This window comes from Meriones unguiculatus, chromosome 3 (assembly GCF_030254825.1).
Source record: "Meriones unguiculatus strain TT.TT164.6M chromosome 3, Bangor_MerUng_6.1, whole genome shotgun sequence".
Lineage (NCBI taxonomy): Eukaryota > Metazoa > Chordata > Mammalia > Rodentia > Muridae > Meriones > Meriones unguiculatus.
The window spans coordinates 134,228,925-134,244,066 of NC_083351.1; the positions used below are offsets into that span (position 1 = coordinate 134,228,925).

At 45.0% G+C, this 15,142-nt stretch overlaps 1 protein-coding gene across 2 annotated transcripts; it reads left to right on the forward strand.

Annotated features, from left to right (window-relative positions):
- Positions 1-2,752: 2,752 nt before the first annotated feature.
- Positions 2,753-8,935, forward strand: Qng1 (Q-nucleotide N-glycosylase 1). 2 transcript variants are annotated; one of them, XM_021654276.2, is made up of 4 exons: positions 2,753-3,153; positions 3,982-4,241; positions 6,507-6,702; positions 7,949-8,935. In XM_021654276.2, the coding sequence occupies exons 1-4, from the start codon at positions 2,823-2,825 to the stop codon at positions 8,179-8,181; spliced, it is 1,020 nt and encodes a 339-aa protein (XP_021509951.2). In that variant the 5' UTR covers positions 2,753-2,822; the 3' UTR covers positions 8,182-8,935. The 2 variants fall into 2 exon arrangements, with proteins under 2 accessions (XP_021509951.2, XP_021509952.1); XM_021654277.2 differs by lacking the exon at positions 2,753-3,153 and adding an exon at positions 3,184-3,482.
- The last annotated feature ends 6,207 nt before the right edge of the window (positions 8,936-15,142 follow it).

The window sequence follows — 15,142 nt, forward strand, 5'->3', positions numbered from 1 at the left end:
TGGTGGACTGCTTGGGCCCAGTCTGGAGTACTAAGCCAAATAGGATTGTTCCGGATGGCAGAGGCAGATGGGTCACTGAAGGTTTAGGTTAGCCAGCACACACATAGCAAGGCCTGAAGGGATGGGAATGTGATGAAGATATTAAAAAACTGCAACAAGACAATTTTCCAAGCAATTGGTACATAAAATTTATTGAAGATGGAAAGAATCAAGAATTTTGTAGCATGTGTTTGTTCATGAGGGATTGGTTATACATGGCGTATGGTGGCCAGAGATCTGGATTTGCTTCTCTACCTAATTTGAAACTGGTTGCTCACTGAATTCTCCCAATTGTGTAGGCTAGCTGGCCAGCAAATGACAAGTTTGCTTTTTACCTCCTTAGCACAGATTTCAGGTGCACTCTGCATCTGGCTTTAGTGGGTGCTGGGAACCCTGACTCACTTGTACTCCACCAACTGAACTATTTTACTAGCCCCTCAAAAATGTTAGGCGCTTTTGAAAGTGAGTGTGTCTACTAAAATGTTGGTGGAAATAAAATGTTTCCAAAAGCTCAGTGAAATGCTAAGTTTTACTATAAACGTTTGTGTATGGGGTTTATGTGCATGTGGAGGTTAGAGAACAACCCGGAAGACAGTCTTCTCACGAATTCATCCACAGATGAAACTGATGGTCAGTCAGGATTGAACCTTTAACCCACAAGCCACCCCATGGTCCTCAATCAACCTTTAATTATCTTTTTTTCTTTTTCTTTTCTTTTTTTTTAAAGACAGGTTAGCTGTGTAACCACAGGCTGACTAGCATTCAACCTATGATCCTTCCTGAGCCTCCTGAATGCAGAGAATGCAATTTTGTACCACAATACCAAACCTTGCACAGCTTTGTGATACTTTCATATTCTTGGAAAGCAATATTATAATTTTCTCAAATTGCACTAGAACCAACAAATACGAGGGTACTGGTTAATTAAATCCAGTAGCCAGCTGTCACTTGTCAGAAGCCTATCCATCAGAGTTCAATCCCCAGACTTCACATGTGCCCACCCATGTCCTACACATACAAAATATTTTAATTGGCATAACAAAAATGAAATTTTAATGTACATTTTAAAAGGCTTTAATGCAAATTCATAGCTCAGGAACAGGAAGGAATTCAAGACTAGCCATAGCTGCATGAGACCCTGTCAAAACAAAGTAAGCCATACCTCAACAACTAAACCAGTCTTTATGGAGGGACTAGTAATCAGCATATTCCCAGGTGATATGATAGATAACTGCCTTTGAGAGAGAATCTACATTGGGTTAGTTGAGATTGGGAAGACTCCTAAAACATAGGCACCACCTTTATATAGAGAAACTAGGGCTTGAGGCTGAATAGAGAGAAAGTAGGCTAAGTATAATCCTCTGTGGGCTTCCTGACTGCTAGCTGGAGCCCCTGTCACCATGATAGACTGTCTTCAAAATGGGCCAAAATAAATACTCAAGTTTTCTTGTCAGGTGTTTTTGTGATGGCAATAAGGTAAGTAACTAATGCTCAATCCCCATTCCTCTGTGAGAGTGAATGTAGATGCTTGGGGACCCCAACATTAGGACAAGGAACTATTTGAAGTCATTTCTCTACTAATTTCAGACTAATTTCTCTAATGAATGTAAGCACAAAACAAACAAAAAACACTTGAAAACTGAATTTAGAAACACATTAAGATCATATGACCAAATGGGTTTGATTATGAAGAGCAAATTTGGCTTAACTTACAGGTAAGTCAATAAGTATAATACATTATATGAATAAAGACAGAAATGTAATCCCCATTCTGAAAAGGCTTTTTGACAAAGTTCAACAAGCCTTTGTGATAAAAGTACTGGAGATGTCAGGAATAGATGAATTGGATCATACCTCAAAATAATACAGGCTATATACAACTCATAGCCAACATTAAATGAAGACAGCATTTCTTTAAAATTAGAAATAAGGTTGCCCATTCTCCCCAGTTATTCAAAATAGTGCTTAAAGTCTTAGTTATGGAAATTAGGCCAAAGAACATGATTTAAAAAAAAAAAATAGGAAAAGAATCAATTCCTACTTGCATACAACATGATTCTGTAGCCCTGGTCTGAACCCTAGCACAATTTACAATCTCTTGTAACTCCAGTTCCAACAGCTCCAACGCCCTCTTCTGGCCTCTGCAGGTATCAGGCACATACATGGTACACATAAAACTCCTTAATAAACGAAGCAAAATTGCAGGATACAAAAAAGAACGAAACAAAGCCATGCCTTTAATCCCAGCACTCAGAAGGCAGGCAGGCAGTGTGAGTACTACGGGTCTATATAGTACATTTCAAGTTAGACCACACAGGCCTCCCCTCAAAACGACAACGAAAAAGTCCCAAAGAGTAAAAGCCTTTTATCCTAATTCTGCACCTCCAGGCAACTTCGAATCATTTTTACACTGACCAATGTATCTATTAGTATGTTAAGACACAGGTAAGTTTTGGGGCGATGTTTCATTTATTGTTTATAATTGCTGCTTTGTTCCGGGTAACCCACGAGATGACTACTCACACAGTTTAGAGTCAACTTGAGTCCCCACCTCCCGCGCGATCCCAAGCCTTCCTCAAAGAACGAGTGCGCCGGGGACGGGTGGAGGAACAAGACGGCCCAGCGTCTAGCCAACCACGAGCCACTGAGGCCGGCCGGAACCCTCGCGCGGCAACTTCCGGACTTCAGACCCGGAAGTAGGCCCGAGTGCGTGGTCCCGGTGGGCGTGGCCGCGGCTAAGGCTCAAAGTTCCGGGTGGCGGGGGATGCCAGGGAGAGGGCAGCATGGACACGCCACTGCCGCCGCGCGAGTCCGCGAGGTTCGTGGCAGAGAACAGCCGCGACGTGCGCGTGGACCGCGAGGGGGTGCGCCGGGCGGCCGAGCTGCTGCTGCCCGCGGCCTCGGCGTGGCGCGTGGAGCAGTGGAAGGCCCTGCACGAGCTCAACCCGCGCAGGGCCGACGAGGCTGCGGTCGACTGGGTGTTCGTGGTGGACTCGCTCAACTTCTCCTTCTGGGCCGAGCAGGAGGAGCGCAAGTGTGAGGTGCGGTACGGCGGGACGGTGTACACCGGCTACTGGGCTCTCTGCGCCGCCGTTAACCGGGCGCTCGACCAAGGTGGGTGCCGCCCTCGCACCTGCTGCCCGGGTGCCTAAAGCAAAAGCCCGACAGAAGCCATGTATGCCAGTCAGCCGAGGTGGCAGAGCCAGTTTTCTAAACTGTCACTTTTTTAAAATTGGGCATACTGGCTCCCGCCTACAGTCCCGTCTGCGCTCCAGGCTGAGGCAGGAGGATCACTATGGGTTCTAGGCCACCCTTGAGCTGCATAGTTTCAGAACACACTCATAGAGAGCGAAAAACAAATGAAAAATGAACGCCACCTGAAGAAGAAACGTTTTATGCAAGAAAAATATTCATGTCACATTGCTGTCCTGAGCGGTGGCTGAGTAAGTACATAGAGCAAAGTGTGTGCGTGCGTATGTGTGTGGAGGTGGATTTAATATCGTTGTTTGTGCACCTTTGGTGCATGTCTGGAGCACTCCTTTGGCTATTTATTTTATTTGCACGTGTGTTTTGCCTGTGTGCATGCAGTGCCCACTGAGGACAAACAGGGTGTCTATTCCCCCAGACTGCATGCAGTTACAGAAGGTTGTGAACCACCATGTGGGTGCTAGGAATCGAACCCTAGTCCTCCGAAAGAAAGGCTACTGCATGTACCTACCTGCTAAGCCACATCTCCAGCCCTGATTTTTTTTTTTTTTTTTTTAAGACGTTCTCACTGAGTAGCCCTGGCCTGGCCTTCTGAACTCACGGGGACGGGCTGCCATCCAACCGGCTCCTGAGTAGCTTATATTAGGCCAGCACCCCACATTTCGTCGTCTTTAACACGAATTTGATTTCATATTATTTGCAGCTTCTAAAAATCTCTGAATTTTCTCTTTAAAGGGATACCAGTAACTAGCGCCTCTTACTATGCCACAGTGACGCTTGATCAGGTTCGGAATATATTTCGCTCGGACACAGACGAGCCCATGCCTTTAATAGAAGACAGGCATCGGATTCTCAATGAAACTGGGAAAATTCTGCTGGAGAAGTTTGGAGGCTCTTTTCTTAACTGTGTCCGAAAAAGTGAAAAAAGTGCACAGAAGTTAATGCACCTGGTTGTTGACAATTTTCCTTCTTACAGAGATGAGGCACAATTTGAGGTGAGTTTGTTGCTCGGGAATTTTAGAAGCCATAATTCCGAGTTAGTGCTTCCCCCCCCCCCAGCCAGTTTGAAGGCTAGCAACTTAAAACTTGAGGTTTGTTTACTGTGGACAAGAAGTAACAAAATCAGATCCAATGCTTTTTATGTTTTCCAGTCAGGGGTCTCCTTTATTTGTTTCTTTTATTTCTTTTTTTTATTCCTTGAAAATGTTTCAGCCCTCCATATAATGCTGTCACTCAGGGATAAAAAGCATAAAAAATTCACAAAGTTGGATGAAAATCAGAATGTCGAATGTACCTTTTAAATGATGAGCATTTGTTCTATGCTTCCAGAACACACTAGTTCGGATTCTTTTGGAATCCTGTTGCTGAATATGTTTTGGTTTTGATTTATGTGTTTTATGTGTGTGAGCTATGAGCTCTCGGCTCACACACATGAGCCATGCCTGCTGTATGGTACCACCTCCCATGGGATTCTCCCTCTGGAGCTGTAAACCCAGATAAAGCCTTCCTTTTCTAAGTTGTTGCTGGCTGTGGTATTTTACCACAGCAACAGAAAAGGAATTAACAACCCTCCTCCCCCCCTCCCCGATGTGTTTATTTTCTATATGAATGTTTTGATTGCCTGTGTATGTGTGTCACCTGTGCATGCCTAGAACCCAGGGAGTTCAGAAGAGGGTGTTGGATGCCCAGGATCCCCAGGAACAGAAGTTAGAAATGGTTGTGAACCACCGTGTGGGTGCTGGGAACCAGCCTCCTCCCACCCCAGATTACTTAAGAGTGCCTTTAGGGATGTTAATTTCGTAAAAGTAGGTGGGAATCGATAGCCCAGGTAAACCTTGAGGTTAGGTAATCGGTTATTTCTCATTATGATGGAGTATTTTTATATGACATCATTTTCTAGGTGTTTAAATTTTACTCAGGTTTTTTACATTTTCACTTTGTGTGTGTGTGTGTGATGTGCACGGTGTGCGTCATGTGCGTGGGTGTGCGTGCACATGGCATCCATGGCACCCTTGTGCATGTCAGAACAACCTTTAGGAGTCAGTTCTCCCTCCCCTCTGTGATGCTTGGGGACTGAGCTCAGCGCCTTTCCCTGGTGAGCTGTCTTCACCTCTCCTTTAGATGTTCTCTCTTCTTTGTGTTTGTGAAGTTGGGGACAAAGCAGGGACTCTGGGACGCTCAATAAGCCCCCTGCCACTGAGCAGCACTCCCAGCCCTCTTGTGGAGTTTCCCTGTGGGAGTTTTTCTTGGAGGATCTGTGGTGGCCCACATGTCTGACCTCAGCAGTTGGGAGACAGGAGGATTGAGCTCCAGGACAACCAGGCTACATCAAGTGATCTTGTCACACACAAAAATTTATTAATTTATGGTATTTGCTAACCAAGGTGTTCTCTGAGGTGATAGTGTTACATTTTGAGAGCTCGTTATTGATTCTTCTCAGTAGATAAGCTGTTATAAAATCTGAATTGAGATTATAACCATTGGTATTGTCTTAGTAGGAGTTTTATTGCTGTAAAGAGACACCGTGACCCACTGCAACTCTTAGAAAGAAAAACATTTAATTGGGGAGCTGGCTTACAGTTCAAAGGCGTAGTCTGTTATCCGCATGGCGGGAAGCATGGCTGCATGTAGGAAGACATGGTGCTGGAGAAGGAGCTAAGGGTTCTACATCTTGATCTGCAGGCAGCAGGAGAGGGCCACATTGGGCGTAGCGTGAGCATAGGAGACCTCAAAGCCTGTCCCCACAGTGACACACTTCCTCCAGTAAGGCCACACCTCCTGATAGTGCCACTCCCTATGGGCCAAGCATTCAAACACATGAGTCTATGGGGGCCATGCCTATCCAAACCGCCACAGGTATTAAGACTAGGAATAGATTTTAGTTATCAATATTTTTCCATAGTCTATACTGCTATACATTTGAGGCATTTGGGGGCAGGACAGACCATTTTACAGAGAGAGGGCTGATCTTCCTGACTTCATCTTTGTAGTGGTAATGTTAATTAGATAATTAAATTTTTTGTTGCCAGGCATAGTAGCACACACTTTGAATACCAGGAGATAGAGACCAGCCTGGTCTACAGAGTGACTTCTAGAACAGCCAAGGCCCCATAGAAAGACCCTGTTTGAAAAACAAAAACAACAACAACAACAAAAAAAAAAACAAGAAGAAAGAAAAAATGTTTTCAACAAGTGCCCTGTTTAAATAGTATGCATTAAGATTTCAGAAAGCACAGTGACGTGTGTTCTCCAATCACCAGGGGAAAAGGGTCTCCTTTTACAAACGCGCGCAGATTCTCGTGGCAGACACATGGAGTGTGTTGGAAGGAAAGGGGGATGGCTGCTTTGAGGACATCTCCAGCATCACCATGTTTGCCGATTACAGACTGCCTCAGATCCTTGTTCACCTTGGAGCCCTGAAATACTCCGAAGACTTACTGCAGAAGCTTCTCAAAGGTTTGCAGCCTCGCGTTGTGTTTGCTGTTCTCTGGCCTGTTGCTGAATCTGTTTAGTTTTATTTACAAACAGCTCTCTTTTGCTTAGAAAGCAAAGCACAGGTGTTGAGACAGTGTGTGCTGGGTGTGGTGGTGGCTTCTTGCACTGAAGAGAAAGAGGCAGGAGGTACTGAGTTCCAGAGCAGCTTGGGCTACAAAGGGAGATTCTATGATTTATAAAAAGAAGAGCAGGCCATGACATCACTCACTTTTAATCCTAGCCCTTGGAGATGGAGGAAGGAGGGTTTCTGTGAGTTCAAGGCCAGACTGGTTGCCATAGAGAGATACATGACAGCCAAGGCTACATAGTGAGACCCTGATCAGAGAAAACGAAAGAAAAGAAAAAAATGTATGTATAAGAATAATGAAGCTGGGGGATGGTATGCCCCTTTCTTTAATCCCAGCACTCAGGAGGCATAAGCAGGCAAATCTCAGAGTTCGAGGCCAGCCTGGTTTATAGAGCAAGTTCTAGGACAGCCAAGGCTACACAGAGAAACCCTGTCTCAAAACAAAACAAAACAACAACAAATAAATAATGAAATATGTGAAATATGCAAGGGTAACAGAGTTTTCTCCAGAACTTCCCTCCAGTTTCTTTCATCCCGTTGGACAGCCAGATGTTGGGAGGAGACAGCAGCAGAAAACGGTTGTATAGTTGGCCTCTTATTCCTGTGGCATCTGTTGGTCTCAGTGCTTTCCTCGTGTGAGACCAGCACACAGCTTTGATAAGTGGCTCTGGTGTGGAGCTCCTGCACACAGTTCTTGAGTGAGGAAACCTGTGGGAATGCTTTTCTTGCTTAAACCCGCCGTGTCTCTATGGTTTAGTTCTGAGTCATGTCTTACGAAGTCTTACTTCTGACCCTGCGTCATGCTGCACACCTTTAGTCCCAGCACTTGGTGGGTAGAAGCAAACAGATCTTTGTGAGTTCTAGGCCAACCCAGTCTACATAGTGAGTCACAGGCCAGCCAGAATTACTGGTGGGACTGTTTCAAGAAAAAAAGAGTCCTTTTAAAGGGGCTAGAGGTACCATACCTTCATTTAGCAAATTTATTTGAAGAACTCATACGTGCAAAGTGTAATGCTAGGTCCTGGGAGTATTGAGACAAGCAAGCCAAACATAGCTTCTGTCACTGTGAATTTAATTGATAATTTACATGAATGCCCAGGTTTCCAAATGATTTTTTTCTTTGCCTCTTAATTCTTGCAGGAGAAATGCTTTTAAATGGAGATAAACTAGAGGTGGAAATTAGAGGTTGCTCGATTTGGTGTGTCGAGCTGATCCGGGATTGTCTTCTGGAGCTTCTTGGAAAAAGAGGCGAAAAACCTGTTGGTGAGATCAATTCTGTTCTTCTGGATTACCACTTATGGGACTACGCCCGAGATCATAGGGCAGACATGAAAGGAATCCCGTTTCATCGCACACGCTGCGTCTACTACTGATCCTGAAAGGAAATAGACGCAGTGGAAACACACTTTTCGATCACACAGTCATTTGCACAACTTTGATTTGATATAAAGATAGAAATTAGACTGGGCGTGGTGGCACATGCCTTTAATTCCAGCACTCAGGACGGAGAGCCAGGTGGATCTCTGTGAGTTCAAGGCCAGCCTTTTTCTACAGAGTGAGCTCCAGGACAGGACAGCCAGGTTGCACGGAGAAGCCCTGTCTTGAAAAAAAAAAAAAGAAATTACAGTAATAGAAAATTTTTTAAAAGATTTATTTAATTATGCATACAATGTTCTGCTTGCATATACACCTGAATGCCAGAAGAGGGAACCAACTTTCATTATAAATGGTTCTGAGCCACCATGTGGTTTCTGGGAATTGAACTCAGGACCTCTGGAAGAGCAAGCAGTGCTCTTAACCTCTGAGCCATCTCTCCAGCCCCCAAGAATAGAAAATTGACTGCCCCAGTCTCTGTTATTCGTTTTTTTCTTGGTATATTATAGTGTATTCCCATAATCATGTTGTATAATCTTCAATAATATCCATGTCTTCAGTTGGTAGCTTTTCTCAACTGGTCGTCATTTGTATTTTCTTCCTTTTTCTTTTTTGTTTTTTATGGTCCAGGGACCAACCCTGTGACCTTGTATGTGCTAGGCAAATGCTCTAACACTGAGTCACACTCCCAGATTAGTTCTTTTCTATCTGCTGTAATAATTAACGCTAAATAAATAGTCTTTGGTGTATAAACTATTGCTTTATAAAAATCAATTGTGAATGTTGGTATGGTGGCACATATATGTCATCCTAGTGCTCAGAAGGTGGGAGCTGGAGGATCATGAGTTCTAGGCTGTCCTGGACCACTTCAAAAACAAAAATAGTGCTAAAGAGATGCCTCTCCAGTTCAGAGCATTTTCATCTCTTGTGGAGGACATGAGTTTGCTTCCCATGAGCACTGGGCACCACACCCATTGGGCACTCACAGCTACTGGTAACTAACTCTACGAGAGATCTAGCGCTCTGCTGGCCTCCACCCCCACCCCCACACTTGTGCACATCCACATATGTAAAAGGTCTTTAAAAAAATAGGGCTACGGTGCAGTGCAGTTGATGGAGTGTTTGCTACCATGCAAAAGGTCCTGAGGTCCGTTTCCAGCACGGTCCAGAACCAAGTGTGTGGTGATGTGTGCCAGTCATCCCAGCACCGCATGGAGTCAGGAAGGCCAGACGCTGACCATCTTCAGCCTCAGCCACATAGGCCAACCCAGAAAACCCAAGACCTGTATTCTCTTTAAGACGGCGTTTTAATTCATTGAGAATTTTATACATGTACTTTGATCATACCCTTATTTGCCCCCAACTTCTCCCAGATTCACTGTCACCTCACCACCCCCAAGACCTTGTCTTAGAAAAAAAGAAAAAAGATCAATCTTGGAGTTTTATTTTGTGCTTTTTATTGGTAATAGTAGTGAGTTTTTGACATAACGGCTTTTCAGTTTCAAATATCTGTTAGCCTAAGTGTTTTTAAACCTCATTGGAATTGCAGATCCTCTTGAGTTAATCATGAGGTGGCCTTGGCCCCTGGTTTTCACCTTACTTACAATCTTATTGACAGAAGAAACTCAAAGTAATAAAAATTGATGTTATAAAGGATTTACTAATAGATTTGCTTAGGAGACAGTAAGTCCCACAAATGATATTTAGCTGAAGGAGCACTACATAAGCATTCTTCCGCCTACACAAGGAGGCAGTTCAAGCCAGATTAGAGTTAAATGCAGATGTATTGGGGGAAGCTCTCATCTGGGTTTACGGGTCCCAAGGAAGGGAGAGGCCAGAGAGAAAGTGGTGCATACAGAGAGACAAGAGGGAAAGGAGAGTGCAGAAAGAGAAGGGAACCAAAATGTTGGATTGTATAGTAAAGAGCCTGTAGGAACGAGGAAGCCCTGCCCCTGGCCTGGAGAGTTTAGGGTAGAGGGTGGGGCTTATTTACCATCCAGGCCCCATACAGGTAGAGATGGAGGGGTGCTGGGAGAACCTGGAGGCCAGGTCCACTTTGGCTCAAAAGGCACCTCAGCCTCTTGTGCTTAGTCTGAAGCCTAACACATTCTCAACACTCCAAATGTAAGTAGCATACTAACCAGACCTGTTAGAGACAAGGGAAAGGTTGGATGCTAGGAAGTGAATGCTTACTAGCTGGGACTGACCAGCCGTTAGACCCGATTCCCATACCAAAAACATACCTTTAGGGCAACTCAAACAAGGTAACTATCCTCCCTCATAACAGATATTTGAAAAAAGGGTGACACTGGTGTAGTTAAAATAATTGCAGTAATTTATCTTTGCTGCATAAACCTCCTATCTGCATAAGTAGCCAGACCTTTAGTTCCATTTTTGTTTAAATTGTTCACAGTGTAATCTGGGGCCAGGATCTGAAAGAGATGCAAGGATGACAGTGTTTGTGGCACACATATGCCGCACGTGTTCATAATTTAGTAAACTGTTGAACACACAGCTCTCCGTTGAGTGCTGGCCCAGCCGACAAAGCACTGTTAAAGAGGTTTTCCTTACTTAATCTCTAAGTGGATGGGTGATTTCTCAGTAGGAAGGTGTTGTGAGCAAGAAGGTAGGTATGATCAGTTGGTGTAAGATTATATTTTATTATTTTGAGGTTCTCACTTTGTGTGCCTAATGTGAGCCTATGCCGCTCTCCCCATGCCTGCTCACCTGTGTGATGAATCTTAGCTGGAGCTCGGGTCTAGTCTTAGCAGTAGCTTCCAGTTCAAGGGTCAGAATCCCAGGGGACACTCCTCAGCAGCGGGGCAGATCAGCCTGTCATCTTTCCAGGGTCTCCAGCAGTCATGAAGGGGTGAAGAACGATACATCTTAGTCTCTGCTTATATACTGTCAAGTGTATATAAGCAATCCCATCATAGGAGTCTTTGCTTACACAGTCGTGTGTAAGGTTACCCTGAGTAAATGGTGTCACTGGGTTCTGGTTAGCAGGTACAGCATTGGGTGTAGTGGAGTTTCCAACTAAGTTATTTCTATGTCTAAAAGGCATTATTATTACTGTCATTATTATCATCACAGAAGGCATTCTATTATATTATCAGGGACTTTTCTCCACTTAATTTGATCTATGCTCTAGATCAAATTAGCAGTCGTTCTCAACCTTCCTGATGCTGCAACCCTTTAACAATGTTCCTTTTGTTATGGTGACCTCCAACCATAACATTATTTGATGCTACCTCATAACTGTAATTTTGCTACTATTATGAATCATAAATAACTGTTGTTTTCCGATGGTCTTAGGGAACCCCTGCCAAAGAAAGGGTCATTCTACCCCCAAAGGGTTGCAACCCACAGGTTGAGACAGATCACCAGAACCTTTGTGAGGACCCCGAGTCAGGACACAGCTGAACCATTCCCAGGTTCCAGACTCAAACTGTAAGAACTGTACGTCATTTCAAGCCACCAACTTTCAGGGTGATTTGTTGCTCAGCAGTAGGTTCTAAACACAATAGGAGGGTAATATCTCAGTCACCCTTCTGTTACTGTAGCAAAATATCTGTGGTGATTTGAATGAGGACAAGCCCCATAGGCTCACTGAATGCTTTGTACCCAGTTAGTGGAATGGTTTGGGAGAGATTAGCAGGTATGGTCCTGTTGGAGGAAGTGTGTCATCATGGTGGGCTTTGAGGTTTCAAAAGCCCATGCCAAGGCCTGGAGAGGTCTCTGTTCGCTCTATAGCAATCAGGGAAAGTGACCCATAGAAAGACAAGAATGAAACTGTTCAGATGGGGTTTTGGGTACCAGTGCCACACCAGGATTTCGAGAGTCTGACATGAGATTCTTTGGCCAATTTAAGCACAGAACAATTTGGGGGAAAAAAAGTTTTCTGACTACAGTTCATCCCCAAGTGCACAACACATGTTTATACTGAGATTCTTTACAAAGCATATCTGGTGTCTTTCACAAAGAAGGGTACTGTTGTCTCAAAAGTAGCGCCTAAGATTTAGGGTCTAGGGGAGTGGTTCTCCACCTTCCTAATTCTATGACCTTTTAATACAGTTCCTCATGTTTTGGTGACCCAAAACCATAAAATTCTTTTTGTTGGTGCTTCATAGGTATAATTTTGCTGTTATGAATTATAATGTAAATAATATCTGATAGGCAGATATAATATCTGAAGGACCCTGTGAAAAGGTCACTACCCACAGGTTGAGAACTACTGGTCTAGGGAGCTTGAAGTAAACACAATGCCTGTGGGTGTCAGGATTGGCCTGGCCTTAAGATAACAGTCACTCAGGCTGTTGTAAACTACAAGTGACATCACTCTTAAGGATGGGTTTTAAGGCCCAGAAGTATAATACTCAAGATTTTAAGGGGATATGGTCTGGGATAAGTAAGACATCAATTCTGGAAGTATGACGGAGCCTGGCTCATCAAAGGGCCAATCAGGTTGTAAACTACATCCCTTCTCAGCATTCCAGGAGGAAGACAGGTTAAACATCTTCTTTTGAAGGATGTCTGCATGTTTAACTTTCGCAGCTTCTCCAGTGCCTATCTGTGTGCACGAGCACTTTTTGGCCTCTGTAAGGGCCAGTCTCATCCTCTCCACCCGCAACCTCTCAGCTTCTGCTCCACTGCCACGGCTGCCTGCCACTGTGGCCCCTGCCATGGTAATGGACCAACCCTCTGAAACTGTGTGCCAGTCCCCCCCATTAAACGATTTCTTATATAATAATTGCTTCAGTCGTGCTGTCTCTTCACAGCAACCGAGCAGTGACGAGGACAATGCCAAAGACAACTTACAGAGACTGAGGGCCCACCCGAGAATGAAAACCCCTGTAAAAGAAAAACAGCTGTCACTATTCCCATCCTTGAATTAAAGCCAGAGGCACGTAGCTCTGGAACGACAGGATGAACTGCTCCGAGATAGCCTTGAATTGAAGCCAGAGACAGATAGCTCTCGAAGGGCAGGGTGAGTTGTTTTGAGAAAACTCACAAACGGCCAAAAACTGCAAACAACTAGCTGTTGTTTGCTATTCATGCTATTCTTGCTGACCAATCAATGTATAGAGCAAAAGTGGCCAGATTTTTAAGTATAAAAACCCTGTGCTTTGCATGCTTGGGGTCGTCTCCTGCCTTTGGAGGGGCGACCCTATCGTGATTGGAATAAAAAAAAAACCTTTTGATTTTGCATCGAGTTGTGGTCTGTGGGAATTCCTGGGAAGGGTGCGATCTTGAACTCCTGAGCTGTGAGACCCCAGATCTTACAAGACAACAAAGAGAGTTGGTTTACTCTGGCTTACAGTTAGAGGAAGTGCATAGCCAGTTGGTACCACTGCTGCTTTGAACTGTGGTCAGGCAGCACAACATAGCAGCTAGTGTGTATAGGAGCTGTTTACCTCACGACCAGGAGGTAAAAGAAAGGAAAGAGAGGAGGTGTCCCATTATTTCTTGAAGGACAGATTCTAGATGCTTAATGAAACAACTAGGCATGTCCCAACAGCACATCTGAACCCAAGTGTAAGTTGTAAATCAACTGGACACAAGAGAAAGCTTATATGACAGGAAAAAACTTCAACTGAGAAAATAAATCCCTAAGACTGTCTGCGAGCAAGCCTGTAGGGTATTTTCTTAATTAGTGATTGATGAGGGAGGACCCAGCCCATTGTGGGTGGTCCCACCTGCCCTGGTGGTCCCCGCCCATCACTCAGCAGCACCCTTCCATGGCCTCAGCATCGGCTCCTGTCTCCAGGTTCCTGCTCAGTTTGATATCCTGCACTGGCTTCTTCGCTCAATGGATTGTGAATCAGGATATGTAGTAAGCCAAGTAAACCGTTTCAGTTTCATTTCCTCACCAAGTTGTTTCAGATCATGGTGTTTCATCACAGCGATATCAAACCCCACGACACCACGGTTACAGCAATAACTGTTGTCTAGGAAATAATGTCTTATCTGATCCATCTTCAGCTAGGTTTTCACTGAAGATCAAAACACATTCAAGCGCAGGTTGCATTCTTTCACTGCGTTATGAAACCGGTGTCTGAGGAAGTCCTGGGGAGTGAGCCGTGTCTTGTTCATTCTAGGCACACGCTCCGTCGCTTATACTGCACCCTTTTGTGCCAATGGAACCCACTCAGGTTGTAGTCAGCATCAAGAAAAGTTAGAATAAGATCAGAGCTTTCAGACTTTCGTGAAAACTTGCTTTCATTTATGAACTTATTCATTGAGTCATATAGCAAATTTCTTTTCTTTTTTCCACACTGCTCACAGCCACTATGTTGGGTTTTCAATTTTACCTCTGTTAATGGAACAGGTCAAAGTTTAAAGCCATTGTCCCACCCAAACCCTTTTTCATTCCTGAGAGGGCAACATTATGCAGATCTGGCTGACTGTGACCTCAGTCTTCTTGCCAGGTTCTTCAAAGTGTTGAGAATCACAGCAGTTCACCACTCACCAGGTCAGGGTCTACAGTCTGGCCTAGCTCAGACGAAGCCCTCGGTTTCAGTCTCCAGCACAGTGCCTGGGGTCCTAGGACTCGAAGGGCAGGAGAATCCGAGAAGCTCACGGTAGCCTGGGCCACATAAGACCCTGTCTCAAAAACGAGATACCTGAGCTCGCAGCTGGGTACTGAAACTCATTTCGAACCTTTCTCATATCCTGTGTGTGTTTACTGGGACGCTCGGAGAAGGCGCCTGAGGTCTAGAGGCACATTTGGGGACTCTTCTAAGGGCGGCCGCGGGGCGGAGCCCTGGGGCTGGGCGGAGACTTGGGGCGGGGCGGGGCGGGAGGGCGGAGTCTTGCTGGCGGCTTTTGCGCGGACCCAGGCCTTCGTAGGGGCGGGGACAGCTTGGGGCGGAGCCATCTTGGGGCGGAGCCAGCGGAGGGGGGGGCGGCGGGAGGCGTGCTGCGCCGTTGCCCTGAGAACTGGTGACAACAAAAGGCGTG